The sequence below is a fragment of the Salvelinus namaycush genome, chromosome 6 (assembly GCF_016432855.1).
Source record: "Salvelinus namaycush isolate Seneca chromosome 6, SaNama_1.0, whole genome shotgun sequence".
In the NCBI taxonomy this organism is placed as follows: domain Eukaryota; kingdom Metazoa; phylum Chordata; class Actinopteri; order Salmoniformes; family Salmonidae; genus Salvelinus; species Salvelinus namaycush.
In genome coordinates, this window is record NC_052312.1 from 41,759,812 (window position 1) to 41,784,989 (window position 25,178).

General features: G+C 43.0%; 2 protein-coding genes across 8 annotated transcripts in view; both read left to right on the plus strand.

The window, feature by feature from the left end:
* The window catches only part of LOC120050033 (DENN domain-containing protein 5B-like), an 85,168-nt gene extending 75,697 nt beyond the window's left edge, over positions 1-9,471 (plus strand). For 4 of the 7 annotated variants that reach the window (XM_038996632.1, XM_038996633.1, XM_038996636.1 and 1 more), the window contains 10 exons: positions 93-177; positions 517-598; positions 755-883; positions 2,566-2,687; positions 3,394-3,539; positions 5,113-5,419; positions 5,537-5,619; positions 7,147-7,273; positions 7,924-8,098; positions 8,301-9,471. In XM_038996632.1, coding sequence (XP_038852560.1) covers positions 93-177; positions 517-598; positions 755-883; positions 2,566-2,687; positions 3,394-3,539; positions 5,113-5,419; positions 5,537-5,619; positions 7,147-7,273; positions 7,924-8,098; positions 8,301-8,484 — 1,440 coding nt within the window. In that variant the 3' untranslated portion in view covers positions 8,485-9,471. Of the gene's footprint in view, positions 1-92; positions 178-516; positions 599-754; positions 884-2,565; positions 2,688-3,393; positions 3,540-4,333; positions 4,376-5,112; positions 5,420-5,536; positions 5,620-7,146; positions 7,274-7,923; positions 8,099-8,300 lie in introns of all 7 variants that reach the window. The other 3 variants (XM_038996630.1, XM_038996631.1, XM_038996635.1) reach the window with 1 other exon arrangement.
* A 2,588-nt stretch (positions 9,472-12,059) lies between these two features.
* LOC120050034 (SIN3-HDAC complex-associated factor-like) lies at positions 12,060-23,771 on the plus strand. Its single transcript, XM_038996638.1, has 6 exons — positions 12,060-12,177; positions 19,446-19,573; positions 20,193-20,292; positions 20,553-20,676; positions 20,901-21,051; positions 21,361-23,771. The coding sequence occupies exons 2-6, from the start codon at positions 19,446-19,448 to the stop codon at positions 21,572-21,574; spliced, it is 717 nt and encodes a 238-aa protein (XP_038852566.1). The 5' UTR covers positions 12,060-12,177; the 3' UTR covers positions 21,575-23,771.
* The last annotated feature ends 1,407 nt before the right edge of the window (positions 23,772-25,178 follow it).

Genomic DNA, 25,178 nt, shown 5'->3' on the forward strand with positions numbered 1-25,178 from the left:
ATATTGGCAGTGCAGTGTTTCCTGTATTAGGGAGTGTATTGGCTATTAAGTGTGTGGGTTGACCTCTAACCTCTGGACTGTGACCCCTGTAGGGGAAGTCAGCCCTGTGGTCCCACCTGCTGCACTACCAGGCCAGAGAGGAGAAACTGGAGCAGCAGCAGCAGGCAGAGTCACCAGGTAAGAACACCCCCACACACATATATAAATGCACACACACACACACACACACACACACACACACACACACACACACACACACACACACACACACACACACACACACACACACACACCTTACATGGTCCATTTAATATACGACATTGACATAAAACACATGTCACTCCTACCCTCAATCCATTCAGTCACACACTATCCATACCCAATAATCCCCTGAAATACTCAATTTTCAAATTAATCTACAGACCTTTCACACTCCAGTGGCATTTGATAGATTTATCTTCAATTGGAGCGCTGCCAAAGCTGAGATGTGTGTGTGCTTCTTTCTCCCTCCCACAGTGTCAAACGGTCCAGAGAGACGAAAGTCTGAGTCGTCAATAGGGATGCCATCACTGCGAGCGTCCGTCATACAGGATATGAGGTATGAATTACCTGTACATTACGATGTGTCATAGGTAGATGGTAATATCTCACAACTTTATCCATGTGAGTCAACAATTTGTTTTGTTATTTGCTGTTATTTGTCTTACCTCCTCACCTTCTCTCTCACATCTCCACGCCTCCCTCCCTTTCTCAGACACATCCAGAGTATGGGGGAGATAAAGACTGATGTGGGCAGAGCGAGGGCCTGGATCCGTCTTTCTCTGGAGAAGAAGCTACTCTCCCAACACCTCAAACAGCTGCTGTCCCGCCAAGCCTTAACCAAGTACGCACGCACACACACATACAGTTGAAGTCAGACGTTTGCATACACTTAGGTTGGAGTCATTGAAACTAGTTTTTCAACCACTCCACAAATTTCATGTTAACAAACTATAGTTTTGGCAAGTCAGTTAGGACTTCTACTTTGTGTATGGCACAAGTAATTTTTCCAACAATTGTTTACAGACAGATATTTCACTTATAATTCACTGTATCACAATTCCAGTGGGTCAGAAGGTTACATACACGAAGTTTACTGTGCCTTTGAAACAGCTTAGAAAATTCCAGAAAATGATGTCATGGCTTTAGAAGCTTCTGAATGGCTAATTGACATAATTTGAGTCAATTGGAGGTGTACAAGTGGATGTATTTCAAGACCTACCTTCAAACCCAGTGCCTCTTTGCTTGCTTCAGCCAAGACCTCAGAAAAAAAATTGTAGACCTGATTCATCCTTGGGAGCAATTTCCAAACGCCTGAAGGTACCACGTTCATCTGTACAAGCAATAGTACGCAAGTATAAACACCATGGGACCACGCAGCCGTCATACTGCTCAGGAAGGAGACGCGTTCTGTCTCCTAGAGATGAACGTACTTTGGTGCGAAAAGTGCAAATCAACCATGTGAAGATGCTGGAGGAAACAGGTACAAAAGTATCTATATCCACAGTAAAACGAGTCCTATATCGACATAACTTGAACGACCGCTCACCAAGGAAGAAGCCACTGCTCCAAAACCACCATTAAAAAAGCCAGACTACGGTTTGCAACTGCACATGGGGACAAAGATCGTACTTTTTGGAGAAATGTCCTCTGGTCTGATGAAACAAAAATAGAACTGTTTGGCCATAATGACCATCGTTATGTTTGGAGGGAAAAGGGGGAGGCTTGCAAGCCGAAGAACACCATCCCAACCGTGAAGCACAGGGGTGGCAGCATCATGTTGTGGGGGTGCTTTGCTGCAGGAGGGACTGGTGCACTTCACAAACTAGATGGCATCATGAGGAAGCAAAATTATGTGGATATATTGAAGCAACATCTCAAGACATCAGTCAGGAAGTTAAAGCTTGGTCGCAAATGGATCTTCCAAATGTACAATGACCCCAAGCATACTTCCAAAGCTGTGACAAAATGGCTTGAGGACAACAAAGTCAAGGTATTGGAGTGGCCATCACAAAGCCCTGACCTCAATCCCATAGAAATTTTGGGCAGAACTGAAAAAGCGTGTGCGAGCAAGGAGGCCTACAAACCTGACTCAGTTACACCAGCTCTGTCAGGGGGAATGGGCCGAAATTCACCCAACTTGTTGTGGGAAGCTTGTGGAAGGCTACCCGGAACGTTTGACACAAGTTAAACAATTTAAAGGCAATGCTACCTAATACTAATTGAGTGTATGTAAACTTCTGACCCACTGGGAATGTGATGAAACAAATTAAAGCTGAAATAAATCATTCTCTCTACTATTATTCTGACATTTCACATTCTTAAAATAAAGTGGTGATCCTAACTGACCTAAGACATGGAATTTTTACTCGGGTTAAATGTCAGGAATTGTGAAAAACTGAGTTGAAATGTATTTGGCTATTGTGTAACTTCCAACTTCAACTGTACACACACACAATATTATTCACATTGACAGGTTCGAAGCCATGGTTAATGTGTATTAAGTGTGTGTTGTGGTGTTTCCAGGAAGCTGTATAAGCGCTACGCCTTCCTGCGCTGTGAGGAGGAGAAGGAGCAGTTCCTGTTTCACCTGCTCTCCCTCAACACTGTCGACTACTTTTGTTTCACCAGTGTCTTCACCACAATCAGTGAGTAGGACTTCAACATAACCACAATTCAACTTCAATATGACCATAATATAACCACTAATTTACCTCATCCTATACAGAACACAGTCACATCATGAGATGGTTGACTAATTCTACTTCACCGGTGCCATGACCTCGATCAGTCCGCACACTAGCTAAAACAACTTACCACAAGTCACCCACAGCAAACCTTTCCACTCAGCCACTGTGGAGAGGATGGATGGTAGGCTTTGGAGAGTCCTAATTGGTGTGCTTGCCTTGGCCTATCACGGTTTTCCATGGAGGTTAATGTAGATGTATAGGACTATAACTTGGATCAATGACAGAGACGGTGTTAACCTGAATAAATCATGAGGCTATGTACATGTAATCAAAGATTGAAAGCAGGATTACATTATTCACATAGCAGTTTGCACTGAAGCAGCACCAGATAAGTTTCTCTCTTTTACACACTCTCTCACACACACACACATCACCAATAGCCCTGGGTTAGCTTTCTCTGGAACCCTTGCCTGCTGTTAGGGGAAACTGGGATAATTTTTTTATAGTAAAATTCATAAATTAATTACTACTCTAAAGCAGTGCAATCCACTGAAATCTCCCCGATTTAGTTTGCCCTTGTTATATTTAACTATAAAACGATGAATACATTTATTCTTTCTGTGTTTCACTGAGAGGGACTGTACCATTTTTTTTGTCCCTGTAGTGATCCCGTACCGCGCTGTCATCATCCCCATCAAGAAGCTGAGCAACGCCATGACGACCTCCAACCCGTGGGTGTGTGTGTCGGGTGAGCTGGGCGACTCGGGCGTCAGGCAGATCACCAAGAACGTCCTGGAGATGACCTTCGATGTGAGTCTGAACTATGACCTTACAGGCAGGGCCCCTACGCCTCCTCATGTCTCTGTGACGTTCTGCAGCAAGGTTATATCAGCATCGATTGATGGTTTTGCTGAGAACATCACTGAGTCATTGTTCGGTGCCCACCGGGGTGAAGTGGGTCGCTGTTCCCTTTTTGTGGCATGAACTCACGCATGGTCTCATAAGGCAGAAGACTCTGTCTTACTCGCTCTCTACCATTCCATACTTACTACTAATCCCCTATCTCCTCATTCACTCGTTCATTTATCCGTTCATTCATCTTTGTGTGACTATTTGCTCTGATACCTTCCACTCAGAGCCGGGGTTGATGAGTTACAAGTTGGGGTCATGTAGCTGATTCCACTTGGTAGATATTGGAAGTATGCTTGAATAGTAGTTAACTCTGTGAGATGCTGCCAGGCACAATGAGCGGACGGACCCAGACTTCCCGTTTGTCCTCTTTCCTACTTCCTTCCTCACAGGAAGTGCATGTCTCTACCTACTGAGCCTTTTCATAGTCTCTACCGTTCTGAGTGGTGCCGTGTTCACTAGTGGTGGGTGGTAGCTCTTTGTGGCTTTGTGAGCAGTTTGGGTGATGGCTAACTGTTCAGTATAGCTCTGTGGACCATCTCTCTAGAGGAGCTTTGCTACTATGGTGGTGGTTTGGGTGCACGCCTGGTTTGTAGCCTGGTAAAGGGTAGTCTACTAGAAACCAGCATCCCAAGTCCATCCTTTCCCACTCGTGCTGTCCATCATGTCCTAACACATGTCTTCATCTCCCCCAGTCTGCTTTCAGGCCACACACTCACATCGTCGCCATGTTCAAGGTTAGAAACGTCATCTCCCTCTCCCTCCCTCCCTCCTTCTCTCCACCGGACCCATTTGTATCATCCCAGGCTCAATGTTCACTGTGTACCATAGACTCCAGGGTCGTATTCATTGGGAACCAAACGGAAGAAAACTGACTGAAACGGGGGAGGGGCTACCTGAAGTTGTCCAATAACAAACACTCCTATTTCTGTTATCCGTTGCAAAACATTTTTCTACGGTGTGGCCTAATGAATACGACCCAGCTCTCTCTCTCTGGGTTGAGGGCTTCGTCAACGATGGGGTTGGTCTGTGTACCGTCTGTTGGTTATAGTGTATTAATGGTGTTCTAGATGTATGAATAGGTATGTGTTTGTTCTTGAATGCCACTTTGTGTAGTTTAGCATTACATGAACATTTCCTTGACATGGTGCTGATGTTATGCATATCACTCAATGCACCAAGCTCACCTTCAACTAAAAGGTTTGGAAAGGGGACGCAACTTTCTCCGAAGTGGCATTCAAGGGCATATTGTAGGAATACTCACCTGTCATTGGCTGTATTTGGGTCTAATGTAGACTTTTAGCTGATCAATTGGATAGATGAGTAGGACTAGATTCGATAGAGGATTACACTGCGTAGTTATAGAATTAGCAGTCATACTGTTGTCGTTAACAAATGATTTCTGAATTATCATTGTGAATTAACATGTAATGACATCTTGATGCTGATTCTTCTCTGTTGTCTCTTTCTATAGTGTCAGAACCTGGGTAAGCTGACTACAGTCCAGTTGGGTCATGATAACTCTGGGCTGCTGGCTAAATGGTTGGTGGACTGTGTCATGGTCCGCAACGAGATCACAGGACACACCTACAAGTTCCCGTGTGGGCGGTGGCTTGGCAAAGGCGTGGACGACGGCAGCCTGGAGCGCGTTCTGATTGGTGAGCTGGCGTTGCCCAACGCCGATGAGGATTCTGGGAGAGGGTGTCGCACGCCCGACATGCAGCATTCGCCGGGTCAGACCAGGCGGGTCAGCATCACCTCGATGGGAGGACGCGGATACAGTGAGTAACACCCCTTCATGACATGACATGACATGACATAGCATAACCATTACCTGATTTACTGTTGACATAACTATAGATATTCACTTCTTGTCTCCTCTCTCTCTTCTGTTGCAGAGCCCACCTCAGCTCAAATCCAGGAGGCCATCGGCGAGGCAGTGAACAGCATCTGCAAGCACTTCCACAAGCCTGAGAAAGAGGTGTGTGTGTGTGTGTGTGTGTGTGTGTGTGTGTGTGTGTGTGTGTGTGTGTGTGTGTGTGTGTGTGTGTGTGTGTGTGTGTGTGTGTGTGTGTGTGTGTGTGTGTGTGTGTGTATGGTAGAGAGAGAAAGTGCGAGACCGACTGAGAGATAAAAATAATAAGCACCTGCTCCATGTTCTCCATTTAATCTGTTAATTTGAGTTGAGACAGTGAAGGATCTGTATAATAGGTATTTGACTGCTGCAGCACTCTCCTCATCTGGCAGGTTAATAGTCTCTCTGAGGTGCTCTGTCTGGGAAGGATGTCAGGACAGAGAGCAGATGCTGTTTCTCTTTCATTATAAACACGATGAACTCATTCTAGTGCTTAACAATCACCTCAACCCCCTGTCTGCATGCTCTCTCTTTAAATATACTCTTATTCTCTCTGTAGAATTACTCTCTCTCCCTCTTCCCCTCCCTCCCTCCCTCTCTCTCTCCCTCTCTCTCTCTCTCCCTCCCTCTCTCTCTCTCTCTCTCCCTCCCTCCCTCTCTCTCTGAGGTGGTAGCGTTCATTATGTGAGTCTGGTATAATGGTGTTTCTATTGAGGCAGTTCATGCAGTAATAGGAAAAGGGTAAATGGCTGGCGTGGAGCCCAGGCCACTAATAGACCCCTGTTGAAGCAGCAATAGGACAGATAGAGACCCCACACCCCCCAGCCACGAGCTGTTCTCTCCCTTACCATCAGGCAGACGGTATCAGAGCATGAGGTCTGATACCAACAGGCTCAGAGACAGTTTCTCTCAGAGACAGCAGACTGCTGAACACTTGGATTGGACTGACCACCTGCTCTGTTTCTCTGCACTTAATCAATCATCATCATCATCATCACAGCTGCTGCTACCAGACTCTTATTTTTCTGCTACATTTATACAGTGGCCCCCCATCCGCCCCTTCTCCAATACACGTGTACATATTGTACTATAAATTGTGCCTTCCTGTATCATTCTTATGCTAAAATGTTTATTCTATTCTACTGCTATTTAATTTATGTTCGTATTCTTATCTTTTACTATTTCTTATTGTTGCGTTGTCGAGAAGGAACCTGCAAGTAAGCATTTCATTGGACAATGTACACCATGCGTATCCCGTATCTCCGATTAATAGAACTTGAAACGGAAACTTGAAACAAGTCTAAAACCCCTGGAGAGAGCCGTTAACTCAGCGTCTACATTAGTTGAACTGGAGGAATAGTATAGCATTAGCCGCAGCTAATGTAAGGGCCTTCGGAGGAAAAAGGACTTTATAGTGCTGTATAAATGCTCTATGAGAACAGTGTTTTTTTAATCTGTTGAGGAGAATAAAGGGAATGTTCTGTTGATTTTAAGTGAACATTTCACTCTCTCTAATTGGTGCTTCAAAGGGGTAGTGTTGCATCATGTTTGTTGTTTGAGAATCAACAATTGGTACCTTTTTTTAGTCTCAAAGGTTAATGAAGTTATACTACAGGTCTCTATCTGAAACTCTCCCTCCCTCCCTCTCTCCAGAGGGGCAGTCTGACCATCCTGCTCTGTGGTGAGGTTGGTCTGGTCGGGGCTCTGGAGCAGTTCTTCCACAACGGCTTCAAGTCCGCCCGCCTCTTCCAGAAGACTGTCTTTGTCTGGGACTTTGTGGGTGAGTGGCCTACCTACACACCGCTGCCTCCATCTAGTGGAATAACCTATAAATACCACACATTTCTCCCTACGTATGATACATTGAGATGGATTGAGGGGTTCTTCTTCTTCTATGCAGGTGCTAAAGTGCACCCGCTATCCATCTTTATGGTCCGATTATAGATCTTTGTGATAGGCTTCCCTCTAGTGGTGAAAACTAGGATATTGCATAGTGAACTTCCCCAATGGAAATAAAATAGACCATTAAAAATTCCCTTTGATACTCAAAGTAACCTTGTAGGTAGCTGCTTTTAGCTGTCATATGAAATGGCTGCTTCATCCTTTTATTAATATTCATATCACAGCTTTTGACTGATATGAATGTTAAGGAAATGAGGAGAGGATGGTTTCCATAGAGTACTTTACTTGCACAGATCAAAGTTTAAAATAAAAACAGAGGGAGAAAGAGTGAACCCCTGTAGACTGACATGCTCTTTTAGCTCTAAATCAATCAATCAAACAAATGTGTGTGTATATATAAAGCTCTTTTTAACAGTTGTTACAAAGTTCTTCTACAGTAGACCCTACCTCCATGTCCCCTCTCCTCTTCCTGTTCTCCTCCTCTGCTCCCACCTCCCTAACATATCTCCTCCTCCTCCCCCTCTACAGAGAAGGCGGTGGCTTACATGGAGTCAGCAGATCAGATGGGGGACATGCAGGAGACTGCTGAGCCCCTGGGCCTGACCTGTGTCTCTCTCTGTCACTATGTCAGTGCCATCAACTCCTCGCCCAGGAACATTGGCAAGGACGGCAAGTTCCAGCTGCTTGTCTGCCTCGGGGCCAGGTGAGGGCGCCACTCACACGCAGTGAGACAGAGATGGGGCTGCAGAACTGAGCTGTAGTTGTTATTGGCACAAAGCATCCAGAGGGCTGTATTGGGAATCAACATCACACTTCTGAAAAGTCTCATTGGTGACATGGAACCAACTGTTTAGCAAACATACTCCTAATGATCTTCTCTCTCTCGCTCCTATCTATCTATCTAGAGATCGTCTGCTGATTCAGTGGCTCCCTCTGTTGGTGGAGTGTCCAGTGATCCAGCGGATGTACGAGGAGTCTGCTCTGCTGCGGGACCGGACAACGGTCAATGCTCTCATCGCTGTCCTGCAGACCCTCCACGACTTCCCCATCACCCTGGAGGCCTCGCTTGTCAAGGGCATCGACCTTTAACCCCTACCGCACAGCCTGCTGGGAAACCACCCAGCCCGTGACTACATTACCCACAAACCCTTGCTCTGTTCCCTTTTGCCCTTTCACTGTTGTTGTTGTTGTATGCTTCAGCTGATTCACTCTGGGAAAAGTCACCTCATAAGGAGGAAGTAGGAAGTGAGGACTATGTAAAGAGACAAGAGATGGTTCGCTACCAAAGCAATCGATTCCACTGCTGCAGAGCAGAAGCTTGGGCTTTGGATCATTGAGTGCTGATGCAGTATTATTATTACATAGCTTGTGGTTTTGAAAAATATCCTTTTTGATATTCAATAAGAAGGGACTGTTTTTAAAGAAAACCCGTGGATGTTTCCCTATGTGCTAGATGTGTGTAGCCCACTGTAGGTAGCTCTTCAATGGACACTTTGTGTGATGGAGATCCTATCTCTCTGTCTGCTGGATCCTGCTCCAACTTCAGCTAGCGTTAGCAAGCATGCCTGTGGGTCATAGTCAGCCAGGAAAAAGGAAACCAAAACAGAAAGTGACTGTTTGCCCCTGCTGCCTCTCCATAGTCTCTGCACTGGGAATATCTGTGGGTGAAACTTCATCATTTGGATGAAGATGACAACAACGGAAAGGAAAACTGGATTCATCTGCTTTCAGCACCACACTGAGTTCTGTGTAACGCAGCTTTTTGATTGGATGTTGGCTCATTTCTGTGTTGGACTGGATACATCTACTGTGTTGGACTGAACATTTGCTCTGCTTTGAGATTGGCTAGCAGATCTTGGTGGACACAACCACTGCACTGGATTGGATAGGTCTTTCCTAGGAGGACAGGGGCTTTTCTAGGGTTGCATGGACATTCCAACCAAATTACAGGCATTGACCTGACCCTATTTCAAACTGTGTATGTGCGTGTGTATGTACAGTGTCCAAAACCATTAAGAACACCTTCCTAATATTGAGATTTGGGGCACCTCCCCATTTTGCCCTCAGAACAGCCTGAATTCGTCGGGGCATGGACTATACAAGGCGTCAAATGTTCCACAGGGATGCTGGCACATGTTGACTACAATGCTTCCCACAGTTGTCAAGTTGGCTGGATGTCCTTTGGGTGGTGGACCATTCTTGATACACACGGGAAACTGTTGAGGGTGGAAAAACCCAGCAGTGTTGCAGTTCTTGACACAAACCAGAGCGCCTGGCACCTGCTACCATACCCCGTTCAAAGAAATGTAAATATTTTGTCTCGCCCATTCACCCTCTGAATGGCACACGTACATAATCCATATCTCAATTGTCTCAAGGCTTAAAAATCATTATTTAACCTGTTTCCTCCCCTTTATCTACACTGACTGAAGTGGATTTAACAAGTGACACCAATAAGGGATCATAGCTTTCACCTGGATTCACCTGGTCAGTCTGTCATGGAAAGAGCAGGTGTTGATAATGTTTTGTACACTCAGTGAATGTGTTCTCCTAATGTTATTTTTATATTAGAAATTGTAATGGTCAATGTATTCAATTTCATCCTGGTTTCTGTCATGCACAGTTTGTGTGTGTGTGTGTGGTCTGTCAGATCTGTGTGATTGTTGATCTCAAATGGACATTTTAGGACAGTTTCCTAATCTTGACAAGCATTACTCTGTGTGGTATTGAAATGTTCCAGCCCCTTATTTAATGTGATACATGTGAAATACACTGGAATAGAAAACAATTGCAATAAGAACCTAACCATACGACCCCTAATGATGTATTTATCATAAATGCCTCAAACCTTCCTATGATAAGTGGTTATTTTCTGGTGAGTGTTAACTCCTTCTGGGACTATTTCTAGCTGGTTGTATTTTTCAATCTTAAATGGATCTCTTGCCACTTTTTCAGTCAATCCTTAATGAACTTCTTCTTATATTTCTGTAACAACAAGTGTAAATAGGGTGTTTATGCATGTGTACTAAAAAGGGTGATCAGAATAGATGTTGACTAAAGTTATTAGGCTAACTATGACCAGACAATAGATTTGAACCCAGCCAAAAGGGAAAACGATTGACAGATTCCGAATCACAATTTTAACTCCGTGTTTCAACCACAGTATTTATGGTTCGTTTTTTCCAGTGTTAACCCATAAAAGGACAGAGCTTTTTTTTTTATGTTCTGATTTGATGTATTTATTCTTATAAACTGTGGTAGTAATCAAGACACTTTGAGACACTGTTTGCGACAGGGGCAAAGAGGAAATATTTGTGTGAAATATTTGGAAATTACATTCTGTATGTTGATCCATGTGACTTTCCTTCTATAACATTCACAGTTTGGTCCTGCGACTAGGTTCCTACTGTCTTATGTATCCTGGATTCCAACAATAACAAACCTATCTACCTGTATGTATAAGTAGCCACAAACATAGGAGGATGATCGACCCTATGTATAGGTGTCTAGTGCATTGCGGTGAGAAAAGTGACTGTCTAGTGTAGAGAGAATAGGGTCCCTCTTTGCATCTCCTAAAGTGCTACTGCATGCGGTGTACTCTGCTACTCGGCTAGATACTCTCTCTCAACACACCGCTACAGCTAGACTCATTCAGTAGTCCTGTACTTTACTTCTGTCTTTGTTACATAAACCTGTGTGACAAACGCTGGTCCCCCCCCCCCCCGTGGAATATCCGTCCTGATGTTACCAGGTAGGCAATGCTACTACTGAACCTTTCCTTTCCCACAAGTGCAGACGTAAACTGTATGTCCGGTGGGAGGAGATCATGTAATGAATGGAGTCCTGTGTCCATATAAGAGTTGATGATCACTGTTCTGATATTTATGATGCGCTTCATTAAAAATTTGCTCAATATGTTAAACTGTTTACTGTGTGTGTGTGTGTGTGTGTGTGTGCCCAGACCTCAGGTAAAATACATGTCCATTGTGATACTGAGATGACGTATGATCCTCATGAGGATTCAATGGTAAACAATATAACGTTTTACTCATTGAGCTACTTCTGATTCCTGTTTCACTACCAAAACAACTCTTGTTACTTGGTACATCCTGTTATTTTACGACTATTTTCTAGTTGAATAACATTTTCATTTTGTGTTTATTGCATTATCACTATTTCAAAATACGCATTATTACTCATTTTTTTCCAAAATAATAGTCGATCTACTGTGCTCGACGTACCACACGTAACCTACCTACAGACATGCTGCCACTATATTTTTGAAGTAGTCACGCCTCCTTTCTTCGATTCACAGCGCACAGATTTCAACTGGTTCCACCCCCCCATTTCCCGCGTAATTCCCCTCCTTGTATGGGCAAAACAATGCAGACGCAGTCGAAACGTCAGTTTCGTATGTAAATTAGTTTGATTGAAGAAAATCAGAAAATGGTGGAGTTGCCAAACGCGCATGCGTAAACATTTGTAATACTCCTGGGAGAATCGCAAATGTGCTCTCCTCGCGTCCTCTCTGCTCTCCTCAAAACCCATTGGATGAGAAAGCCAGAGGTCTCTTCCCTCCGACATTTTCCTCCAATGGGTTTTGAAAAGGAGGTGAGGAGAGAGGACGCGAGCTAATACATTTGAGATTCTCCCCCAGACACGCAAGTAAAACGGCAACATCCGAACGGTGTATTCATTGTTACATGCGTTTAAATAGCCTACCAACGACGTTTTTTTTTTTAATCATCTCTACAACTCATTCATCATTGACTATAACTTAAGGTAAGGACATTACTTTGCCAAACAGACAACCAATTCTATTTAAAACAGTTCACACTATGCGCTGAAGTTCTTCGAGGATGTAGGCTATTTAACATGGTTAAATATCTCGGAAAGCCATTAAAACCTTTTTTTAATATCCTAAATTGTTTTGAGCTTTTTGATGAGTTAACTAATGTTTTTTACTTCAGTGTTTGGCAGCCAATGACAAGCACTGGCAATTGTATTCTTGTTAATATGCGCGCTCCTTTCTTCTGCTTGGCATTTGGTGTCCGGTGACAATGAATGCTCACATTCCTTGATCAGGACTAGAGTCCTACAAATGTTTGTTTCTGTGCAACAACACAACCATTGTAACCCGCACTGTTTTAATTAGTTAGATGTATTGTTTTTTCAAATAACTTATTGATGTTATGTCGGCTGGTTTCGTTTTCAAAAGACACCATACTGCCGCATCAACAAAACCTTACATGCAAACTGTGTAGGCTAGAATACTTGACTACAAGTTAACAATTTCGTTGTGATTTATCGTTTATTTGATCAAATGACAATTCCAATCTGAGTGCAAGACTGGATGTCGTTTGAGTGACATGTGGGTGTGTGGCTCTGCGCCAAACATGCCTGGTCTCCTTTCAATATTGTTCAACCCTGGAACTTGTTTGCATGCATGGACTGTTCAGGTCTTATATCCTTTATTTCACACTTGTATTAATATAATTCCTAGATGTAGGTAGCAACCAGCTTCTCTGAAAATGTGCATGTGTTTACAGTCCGGCCATGGGTTTGGAACCTTCCCATTGACGCAGAATTATTCGGAAAACAAAGACTTAGTCATGGAGAAAGATGCGGTATAGCAGCAGCGGTGTTAAGTGACACTTTGTATCAAGTAGTTTTCCGAACTCTTTGAAGCATCATTCGTAAACTGGTCAAATTGTGTCTGAATATGGATGCTGCATGGGAACCAGAGGGGACCATGCTTTCTCCGTGGGTGGTGATGATCGATGTACGTTCTCGACGCATGCGGGTCTTTTAAACAAAAAAAATGTTATTCTATAAACCAGTCGACAATGCAGTGGTTGTTACATTTTATCTAATTATTGATGAAAAAACGATTCAAAGCAGATATTTTGATCGTAGTAAATTTCGCAAGCACACCACCGTTTCAGTGTACAGTCGGCACCATGCCGCCCGCCTGCATCCTTCGAAGCATGTTGCCATTTTCGAGTTAGGCAATAGGCCCTACGTCAGAGCTGGTATTATACAATCGTTTGTGCTGTTCAAGATTTACGACCAGTCCCGCTGACCACATTTATGGCTGTTAGTGTAATCTTTGTTGTTTATGTACGCTATTCAATTCACCGTGTTTAGCGTAACATTTTTACATCCTTGGCATGATGAAATAAAGCCTCAATCACGATGTGTCAACTCCCTTGATCGATTTTCATATCATAATCGGCTCTGTGACCACTGACATTCGAGCATCACATGGATGCTGCCACATGCCCGCATCCCTGCCGTATAGGGAGTCGGGACCACATGGCTTTTCGTTGCATCAGCACTGCGGTTGCATAACAGCGTCGCGGTACATGGCCAGGCTGTCCTGTTCCGGTCTCATTGACGTGATGACGGATAACCTAGTTCTCTCTGTCTGGGACTCTAGGCCATGCAAGGAAGCGTTAAGGGGGCTCATCTCCTCAGCATTGTGTGATGCAGGCCTATGACTGTGTATTATGTTCATAGTAGTGCATGAATAGGGCCATAACCATTTACTGCTTTTCTATACAATTAAAACACTCAAATGTTGTTTGGAGAACAGCAAAAACGACTCTGGCCATTATCATCTTGGCTGCTGTAGGTTGTTTCACCTCAGTCAATCCACAAACGCAGCCTATTAGCTATACAATTGTAATGTTCAGGGGGGAAATGTGAGAAATGATTAACACTTTAGCATCGGATGAAATTAGAATTGATTACGTCTTATACAACTGTATTGATTGCATTTTAATATAGGCCTATAGGGAAGATGTGTTTATTTTATTTTTTATTTTTTTCAAGCTTCTAACTTTGAGAATATTATTAGATTTTCAGGGGACCGACCCACATGAGGCACTGGCTCCCAAGTTTTGGATCCACTGTACTAACCTCAGAGTGCTTCCTCTCTCTCTGTCTTTGCGTTGTCCTTCATGCATAGTAGTAGGGTTGCAAAGGGTCAAAAACTTTCCAGAAAATGCCATGGGAAGTTAAGCCAGGGAATGTGGGGAATTTTGCAAAAATGTATCCATAAAGTTAGATTATAACAGTGAATCTTTGTTGTGGGATACACAAGGCAATTCTAGGTGTGGTATATTGTGGTATATTTTAGTTCAACTACCCCAATTCAATGAAATTGCAACCATCTGCATGCACAGTGCATTCTTCCATCACATGTACAGCTGATTCTCAAGGTCTTGCACACTAATGAGATACTATTGAGCACACACTACTACACTGTCTGAGCCAAGGACTACATGCTTTCTGGTAAGTTTTGATTACAATACTGGGTGGGGTGAATATATTTTATAACACATGGTTTTTTTCTTAACTAGTAAATAGTGCATCTCCACTTCTGCGTTGTTTGGCGTTTTAAGCTGGGTTTCTGTACAGCACTTTGAAATATCAGCTGATGTAAGAAGGGCGATATAAATACATTTGATTAGTAGCCTACAGCAAAGTGTTTTGATCATTTACAACTTGTTAACAATTTCTGCTAGTTAGTTTTGCTACCATGTGGTCTTAGCTTGCTTGTGCCTGCTAACAGATGAGTTAATTCACCGGTTTCCATACATGTTTCATTTTAGAACATTTATCTTACAAATGAGTTGTTTAATCTAACTGCTTAACTATTTCTGTACATGGAATTGTATTTGAGTTTTTTAAAACTTTTTTTCTCATCTTTACAGGAAAATGCCACAGGCACTATCAGATGTGTGGAGACATTTCACTGCAGCTAATATAGAAGGAAAACCTGTGTACATTTGCAAATACTGTGAAGAATGCAACAAAGGTGCAGAATCATCTGGACAAGTGCATAAAGTTCCCTCAGTGCTCACAACAAGCAACCTCTGACAAAAGTCCCTCTACTTCTATTCAAGGTGAAAATAATGAATCAGACACCGTATCGATAGCAACAGCTCATGGCCCTCCTGGAATCAGAAGTGTTTTTGACTCAATGGAGGAACGTAGTCAGAGAAATGCTGATGAATGTCTTGCTCGAGCTGTGTATGCAACTGGTTCACCTCTGATGCGCACAGGCAATGTTTATTGGAAGAGATTTCTGAATACACCCCTCCAACCAGACATGCTTTATCTGCTCATTTGCTGGATGCAGAGTTCAACAGAGTTCAAGGAAATCATAGAGAAAGCAGACTGTATTGTAATCATCTCTGATGGGTGGTTGAATGCTGGTGGGCAAGGAATAATTAACTACATCTCCACCCCTCAACCAGTATTTGACAAGAGCACAGAAACAAGGGACAACAGACACACCGGGCTTTACATTGCAGATGAGCTGAATACAGTCATCAATGACCTTGGACCACAGAAGGTATTTGCACTGGTGACAGACAATGCTGCGAACATGAAGGCTGCTTGGTCTAAAGTGGAGGAGTCCTACCCTCACATCACACCCATTGGCTGTGCTGCTCCTGCATTGAGTCTGTTCCTTAAGGACATCATGGCACTGAAAACAATGGATACACTCTACAAGAGAGCCAAGGAAATGGTTAGGTATGTGAAGGGTCATCAAGTTATAGCCGCAATCTACCTCACCAAGCAAAGTGAGAAGAATTAGAGCACCACATTGAAGCTGCCCAGCAACACCCGTTGGGGTGGTGTTGTCATCATGTTTGACAGTCTCCTGGAGGGGAAGGAGTCTCCAAGAAATGGCTATATCAGTCTGCCAATATGCACAGCCTCATCAAGAGGATCCTCCTGGATGATGTATTTTGGTTGAGTGGTAAGCAGCCTGAAATTCCTGAAATCTATAGCAGTAGCCATTGCACGGATTTAGGGTGACAATGCCATCCTGTCTGATGTTCAGACTCTGCTTGCAGATGTAAGAGAAGAAATTAGGCGTGAAGACTTCTGCCTGAAGCCCATACATGCCGCAGCGTACATGTTGGACCCCAAGTATGCTGGCAAGAGCATCCTGTCTGGTGCAGAGATCAAGAAGGCCTATGGTGTCATAACTACTGTCTCGCCACCTTGGCCTGGATGAGGGCATGGTTCTTGGCAGTCTGGCGAAGTACACTTCCAAGCAAGGACTTTGGGATGGAGATGCAATTTGGCAATTGTGCCAACATATCTCATCAGCCACCTGGTGGAAGGGACTGTGGATCTGAGGCTCTTTCCCCTGTTGCCTCCATCTCCAAATCCCACCAACCTCAGCCGCCTCAGAGCGCAACTGGTCCTTGTTTGGGAACACGCACACCAAAGCACGCAACAGGCTGACCAATACAAGGGTTGAAAAATTGGTGGCCATCCGGGCAAATTTGAGTTTTTTTTTTTTTTGCCTGACAATGAGCCATCCTCAACAAGGTTGGAAAGTGACAGTGAAGATGAGGCCTCAGAGTCTGATGTTCAAGAGGTGGACATTGAGGAGGTCCAGGGAGAAGACATGGAAGCCTGAGAGGAAGACAACCAAAGCTTTAGTTTCTAGACTATCATTTTACAGATGTATGTTGAAAATGTTTTTGGGAGATGCTATGGATCATTCAACATTCCCTTTTGTTCAGTGAAGTCAACTCATTTGATTCAAGTTCAATTCGTAACTAAACATTTTCTTCCTTTTGGAAGGATTTAATCACTTCCAATTATGTCTACTTATGAAAAGGTTTATGTTTCTGTCTCCATATGGTAAATGTATCCAATGCATAAAACATTGTCATTTAAATGGTTTTAATATTAATTTGCATATATTCCCAAGGAAAGATTCCACCTGAATATACCCCAAAATGTGCAACCCTACTTAGTAGTGTGTGTGTATATATACACACACACACAGTTGAAGTTTACATACACTTCGGATGGAGTCATTAAAACTAGTTTTTCAACCACTCCACAAATGTATTGTTAACTAAAGATTGTACTTTTTAGAGAAATGTCCCCTGGTCTGAGGAAACAAAAATAGAACTGTTTGGTCATAATGACCATCGTTATGTTTGGAGGAAAAAGAGGGAGGCTTGCAAGCCGGAGAACACCATCCCAACCGTGAGGCACAGGAGTGGCAGCATCATGTTGTGGGGGTGCTTTGCTGCAGGGGAGACTGGTACACTTCACAGAATAGATGGCATCATGTGGATATATTGAAGCAACATCTCAAGACATTAGTCAGGAAGTTAATGCTTGGTCGCAAATGGGTCTTCCAAATGTACAATGACCCCAAGCATACATCCAAAGGACAACCATGTCAAGGTATTGGAGTGGCCATCACAAAGCCCTGACCTCAATCCTATAGAACATTTGTGGGCAGAACTGAAAAGGTGTGTGCGAGCAAGGAGGCCTACAAAACTGACTCAGTTACACCAGCTCTGTCAGAGGAATGGACCAACATTCACCCAACATATTGTGGGAAGCTTGTGGAAGGCTACCTGACACATTTGACCCAAGTTAAATAATTTAAAGGCAATGCTACCAAATACTAATTGAGTGTATGTAAACTTCTGACCCACTGGGAATGTGATGAAAGTGCACCAGTCCCTCCTGCAGCAAAGCACCCCCACAACATGATGCTGCCACCCCCGTGCTTCACGGTTGGGATGGTGTTCTTCGGCTTGCAAGCCTCCCCCCTTTTCCTCCAAACATAACGATGGTCATTATGGCCAAACAGTTCTATTTTTGTTTCCTCAGACCAGAGGACATTTCTCCAGAAAGTACAATCTTTGTCCCCATGTGCCGTTGCAAACCGTAGTCTGGCTTTTTTAATGGTGGTTTTGGAGCAGTGGCTTCTTCCTTGCTGAGCGGCCTTTCAGGTTATGTTGATATAGGACTCGTTTTACTGTGGATATAGATACTTTTGTACCGGTTTCCTCCAGCATCTTCACAAGGTCCTTTGCTGTTGTTCTGGGATTGATTTGCACTTTTCGCACCAAGTACGTTCATCTCTAGGAGACAGAACGCGTCTCCTTCCTGAGCGGTAATGACGGCTGCGTGGTCTCATGGTGTTTATACTTGCGTACTATTGTTTGTACAGATGAACGTGGTACCTTTAGGTGTTTGGAAATTGCTCCCAAGGATGAACCAGACTTGTGGGGGTCTACAATTTATTTTGAGGTCTTGGCTGATTTTCTTTTGATTTTCCCATGATGTCAAGCAAAGAGGCACTGAGTTTAAAGGTAGACCTTGAAATACATCCACAGGTACACCTCCAATTGACTCAAGTAATGTCAATTAGCCTATCAGAAGCGTCTAAAGCCATGACATCATTTTCTGGAATTTTCCAGGCAGTTTAAGGCACAGTCAACTTAGTGTATGTAAACTTCTGACCCACTGGAATTGTGATACAGTGAAATAATCTTTCTATAAACAATTGTCGGAAAAATTACTTGTCATGCACAAACTAGATGTCCTAACCGACCTGCCAAAACTATAGTTTAACAAGAAAATTGGAGTGGTTGAAAAACTTTTTTTCTCTTTTTTTTTTTTTAATGACTCCAATCTGAGTGGATGTAAACTTCCGACTTCAAGTGTGTGTGTATATAATCAATCAGCTGGTTTAGTAATTCTAGTCAGAACTCTTCAACATAACCACAATAGAAGTCTCTGCCGGCAGCTAGCCTCCTGACTGACATATCTATAAGAAACTACTTGCCAATTGTGCAGTCATTCTTCAAGAGTTGCTTTTGTGTTTTGGGGGATCTGTGGACAGGAGTCGTAGGACGGTTTTAAAATGTCCTTTTTTCAAATTAGAAAAAATGGTTGAGGTCCGGACCTCTGTCCTTATGTAGTTACGGCCATGTGCGTGAATTATAAAGACTGTTATTCCATGCTGCTGTGAACTGAACTCTCATGAGATGGGTCAGGGGCTGTTAACTCTTATGAATAGTGGACCTTTTGAATAAAAACTGTCAAACCTACCTGTATACTGCTGAATCAGTGTGTGCTCTATCCTCCAAGAAATAGACCGATAGATGTGTCATCATAATTCTGGCCAGATTGCATATCATATCCACAGATTTTTACATAAACATATCTAAGTGATCATTGCTTCATTTCCCCCATCCTGTGTGTCCCAGATGTTTGGCTTCCACAAGCCCAAGATGTACCGGAGCCTGGACGGTTGCTGTATCTGTCGGGCCAAGTCCTCCAGCTCCCGCTTCACCGACAGCAAGCGCTATGAGAGGGACTTTCACAGCTGCTTTGGGTGAGTTGACCACTCAGACCCTGTGCAGCTCAACTCTGGGGGTAGAGAGGTCTGAGGCCTTAATTCTTTCTGTCAGATTTGGACAATACAGAAATTGTAATTGTTTTAGGATTTTTGTCAGTGTTCATTCTCATGACTATGCTACCCCCTGTTACAGCCACACACTCAAGTCACTGTAATGCAATTAGATATTCATTCCGTTTTTGGGAAACAGTTTTGTTTTAACTCCCAGTGCAATAACTTGAATAATTGAGTCTTTTACCCATGGAGTTTATCAAACTAGGACAAATTTCCCTTTTCATCTCATTAAATAAGTTTTTTTTTGTATGAAACAGAATTGAAAGAGTTTTACGTCCTCCCCTTGTCACTCTGCCTCTCCGCTATTGGCCGGGCCAGTATGCGTCGGTTCATTGCTATGGTAACCGGTGACGTAAGTCAACAGGAGAAGCGTTCTGGCAGAAAATAGCTCTGACCGACTCGCACTGACTGGAGCAGGGATAATAATAACCACACGCTGAGCTTCAAGGCTGTCATCGTTCATTCTCTCACACACACACACACACACCTCTCTCCATATGAAACTCATCCTCATTCTCGCCCCTATAATGTGTCCCTCCAGGCTGAGTGAGGTGCGTTTTGGGGAGATCTGTAATGCCTGTGTTCTCCTGGTGAAAAGGTGGAAGAAACTCCCAGCCGGATCCATAAAGAACTGGAATCATGTAAGGCCTCTCAGAATCCATCCATACTCCCTGTCCTACTCCCGTCCACTCTCAGTATTCCATATAATAAGTCTTAAGACAACACTATTACAGGGAGTGACTGACCCCAACACCCGTAGGTGTATAATAACCGTTTTTCCTTAGATTACAGTACACTGTTTATTTGCTTCCCTATAAGCCATTCTATACATTCATGCAGTTACCTTGGAAACAGACATCCATCCATCTCTGTCACTCAACCCTTCTCTCATCTGTCACAGGTTGTTGATGCTAAAGGTTCAGGGTCAAGCTGGAAGATGACAGTGAGGTCCAAGAAGATGAAGATGAAGAGGGGAGCCAGGCCAAGCCAGATCAGCCGAGTGCAGAAGGAGCTCAAGAGACGCAGTAAGCAGATGATACTCTGTGCTCGGCTATGCTGCCTTGTGCAGTGTAAACTTTGGGGTTTCAAAAGTAAATGGATCACAACTCTTTTCTCGCCGTTATTTGTCCTGCCTAAAGAGCTGTGAAACAAGAGACTAATTCCAAAATAAATATTACAGATGTTTATCTGAACCGTGCCTGCTATGTTGAGATGAATTTCTGATTGTGCTCTGCCCTGCCCCCCACAGACTCTGACGCCCACAGCACCGCCTCCAGTGCCTCCCCTGCCCATTCTCCCAGCTACAGCAACCAATCAGACGAGGGCTCGGACGTCGAACTCTCACCAGGTGCCACCCACTCGCCAGTCTTCTCTTTCCTGGATCTCACCTACTGGAAAAGGTAATGGCTAGGATGGTGGAATCAGGGTCATATTTATCAGGCCCCAAACGGACTGAAACTAATGAGGAACTACCTGAACTTTTCCAATGAGAAACCATTTTTTTCTGTTGCTAAATGCCTTGCTACGGTGTGCCCAAATGAATACAACCCATGTATTATACTCGACCAGTTTTGGTTCCGACACTATTTCCTCCTTTTAATGCATAATTAACTCCATAGCCCTATTTAATCCTTCATGGTACATTTGTTTGATTTGATTCCCTCTCACTATAGTGTTTTGCTGTCTTGACCGTCCTCTGTGGGTTTTAGGCAGAAGGTGTGCTGTGGCATCATCTACAAGGGACGCTTCGGAGAGGTACTCTTAGACCCCTACCTCTATAAGCCCTGCTGCCAGAAGAAACGACAGCACGAACCAGAGGAGGAAGCACAGGCGAGCAGAGCGAACGTGATGAGCCCCACGCCACCGAACATCCCACCCACTCCCCCAGGTCAAAGATGGGGTGGAGGAACAGTGGGGATTTGATGTCATAATGTCTCACAGAGAAATCGCATGACACTACAGAAGTCAGACGGAGACCGTTGGGATTTTATGACGTCCTGGAGCGCTCTCAAGACAGTCTTCTGGGATTGCTTTCTATTCAAGAGCAGCTGGACTATTTATCAAATGTTGTGTTCTGTACCAAGAGGGCAAGGTTTGTTATTTTATATCTGTTAACAATGATGGACTCTTGCCCCCCCTTCTGAGTGCTATGAGATTGTGAATATTCACAATTTGTTTTCAATATGAAATGCTGGATCCACTAAAGCTGTATGAGAAATGGAGACCTCTGGAACTGTACCTTTTGTAGTAGGATAGAGCCATATCCATTAGGATAGAGAACAGCCTTCCACACTTTGCCTTCTCCTGTCCTGTACCCCCCCCCCCACACACACACACACACACACACTGGCCCTGGTCACTTTCTGGAAGGATTTATTCTCCTTTTTTATTTCGCTTGTCCTTCCCTTAATCAACATGGTCATTGATCGGACACCTAATATTATAAGGGTAAAGCTGTAGAAATTTGGCTAAATAAATTTGTCAGAGGTGTGGGAAGCAATTCAGTGATTTAATAAAAAAAAAAAAATTTTTTTTAGAATTTGACCAGAGCCTTATTCTTTGGAGAAGGTTTCTTTGGTAAAGGGACACGTGTACACAACCAATGTCATATCCAGCCTTGCTTGTGCACAAGGTGTACTCTCTGATATATTGATACTATACTCTTTCCAGTGCACATTTTGATATTGTAATATGCAAGGCCAGTGACATTGTTCAGTGTCTTTGGATGTACATACAAAGCACATTCAAATGTTTGAGGGAGCCTGTAGTGTGATCCTGATGCAAGCGCTCTCGATCGCCAGTCCTCACCTGAACCAATATAAGCTAAAACCCACAAACTGACCTTGGAGCAGCACTTTTTGAGCACTTCCTATCTCAGTCTACAGACCAGTTCCATTTAGTTTCCTAGCCCCTTAGAGCATATCTGAAGGTGATGGTATAGTGGACACTTATTTATTCCTTTTCAGTTCTTTGAACACAAACAGGGTTCTGGGAAAGGGCTATGGCGCTAAATGGAACGAGGTCTATGGACCCTCTTATGATGTCAAGAAAAGACTGGCTGAGTGGGCCAACCAAAAAGCTTCCCTGGTTTTCTCCTATTGAGAATTTTGATGCCCTTTAATTGTGCTTTAAGTTTGCTGCCTTTCCAGAACCTTCTGAGTCCTGCAGGACTCGCTTGTACAAATCCGTCTACATCTTTTGCATGATGTTAGTGGTGAAATAACACTATTTTCGTCTGTCACTTTGCCTCTGTTTGGCGCAAATACTGTACAGTTATGAATATTTTTGTGTATAAGGGGCGGGGGGGAGGGGCTACAACGTAATGAATAGATCACAAAAATGTTGTTCTTAGTATTTTTATATATGTCCCAAGACTGTCATGGATATTGAGGGTGGGTCTATACAATTGTCAGTACATGACGTTAATCTAGAAAGGCCCTCCAACATCCCTCATGTAGGCTACTTTTGTCGTCACTTTTATTTCAAGGAATGTGTTTTCTTGTTCTGTACCTCCTGCCCTATCTATCCACTACTGTTCATATAATTTAAATATTCTTAAACCATGGTAATGTTTTTAAACAGACTTTTTATTTCTTAGCCTTTTATTCTACATGTCAGTGAAATGGACGAGAGCCTGTATTTACATTGCATACTGGGGGGGTATTGTAGAGCTCTGTCAATGTATTTGTTCTATTAGTATTTAGACGTGAAAGCTCACATGCCAAATTAATGCATACTCATTATTGTGTGAACTATCATGTTCAATATACAGTATTTTATTCTCTACATCTGGTTAATATTAGCACTGAGTGTACAAAACACTTCCTCTTTCCATGACAGACAGACCAGGTGAAAACTATGATCTCTTATTGTCACCTGTTAAGTACACTTCAATCAATGTAGATGAAGGGGAAACAGGTTAAATAAGGATTTTTAAGCCTCGAGACAATTGAAATATAGATTGGGTATGTGTGCCATTCAGGGGGTGAATGGGCGAGACAAAAGATGAAAGTTTCTTTGATTGGGGTATGGTAGTAGGTGCCAGGCGCTCTGGTTTGTGTCAAGAACTGCAACGCTGCTGGGTTTTTCATGCTCAACCGTTTCCCATGTGTATCAAGAATAGTCCACCAACCAAAGGACATCCAGCCAACTTGACACAACTGTGGGAACCATTGGAGTCAACATGGGCCAGCATCCCTGTGGAACGCTTTTGACTCCTTGTATAGTCCATGCCCCGACGAATTGAGGCTGTTCTGAGGGCAAAAGGAGGCGCAACTCAATATTAGGAAGGTGTTCCTAATGTTTTGTACTCTGTGTATGATGGCAGTTATTTCAACATACAGATGGTCACCATGGTTTGATCAAAGCTTTACTATGGAACCCTATTTGTAATGTAGTTATGTATAGAGGCATCAGACATGGACTATATAAAAAAATATATATATGTTCCTTTAGATTCCTCTAATCTTCAGGTTTGATTGAATGTTAGGGAAAGTGGTCATTGCTCTGTTAATTTATTTGTATGCGCTTGTATCATTTTTTTGTTATTGTTGACTATTTTATTACTTTCTCCTGTAACTGCCATAACCTCTGTTCTATTAAAGTTCAGTGGGCCAATACTATTCACATTATGTAAAACGTTGCCGTATACTGTGATATGGATTGTATCAAAACTATACTATTATTCATAGATTTTGTTTGTTTGTAACCAAACTAGGCGTAATTCTCCTGAGATCTCCTATACGGCTGTAGAATGTGCTTATGTTATGTGGTAGTGCTACTCGCATATGGTAGATATGCACTGTTATTTGTCTTGGAAAGTTCCAATTCTTTCTCAAAACACATTTTGTATTTTTATACACATTTTAATTTAAACTTGTTCATTAAATGTAGTTTGCTTTTGGGTCTCAGTCACATTTTTCTCTGGAATATGCCTAATTGTTTTGAAATAAATGTATCTTTACACAAAAGCCATGAACCATCTTGAAGCTTTGTCCCTTTTAATCCAAGGATACAATAGCATGGCTAAAAAGTATAACTATAATGAAATTGAAAGATGACTAGTACAATGATTGTACTTTGACTATACTGTCTGAACCAGCCATCATGAAGACAGTCTACATTAGACACAGAATATTACTATCATACTGTATTATAAAGGTGTGTGTGGCCCTTGGTGGTGATTTGGGGAACGGCTCATCTGGGGTAATCAAAAACCCAATAATGACCACCTGGAAAGAGACAGAGTCCTAAAGATGCTTGTATAGAAATGTAGTAATGGGTGTGGTGTCTAGCCCAAATGTATATATTGTTTGTATTGAATGACAATGTTTTTACCTAAGCGTTCTAATTGGAGGCCATATGTAAAGCCTCAATCATTGCTATAGCCTGAGTGATGAATACTGATTGTTGCTAATTTCGTAGCAACCATGTAGAATCTTAAAGTTCAAGTATATTTCCTTTATTGCCCACGTGAAGATGCCCTGTTTTGACATGGTTTGTGTTTTTATAGTAAAACCATCTGTCA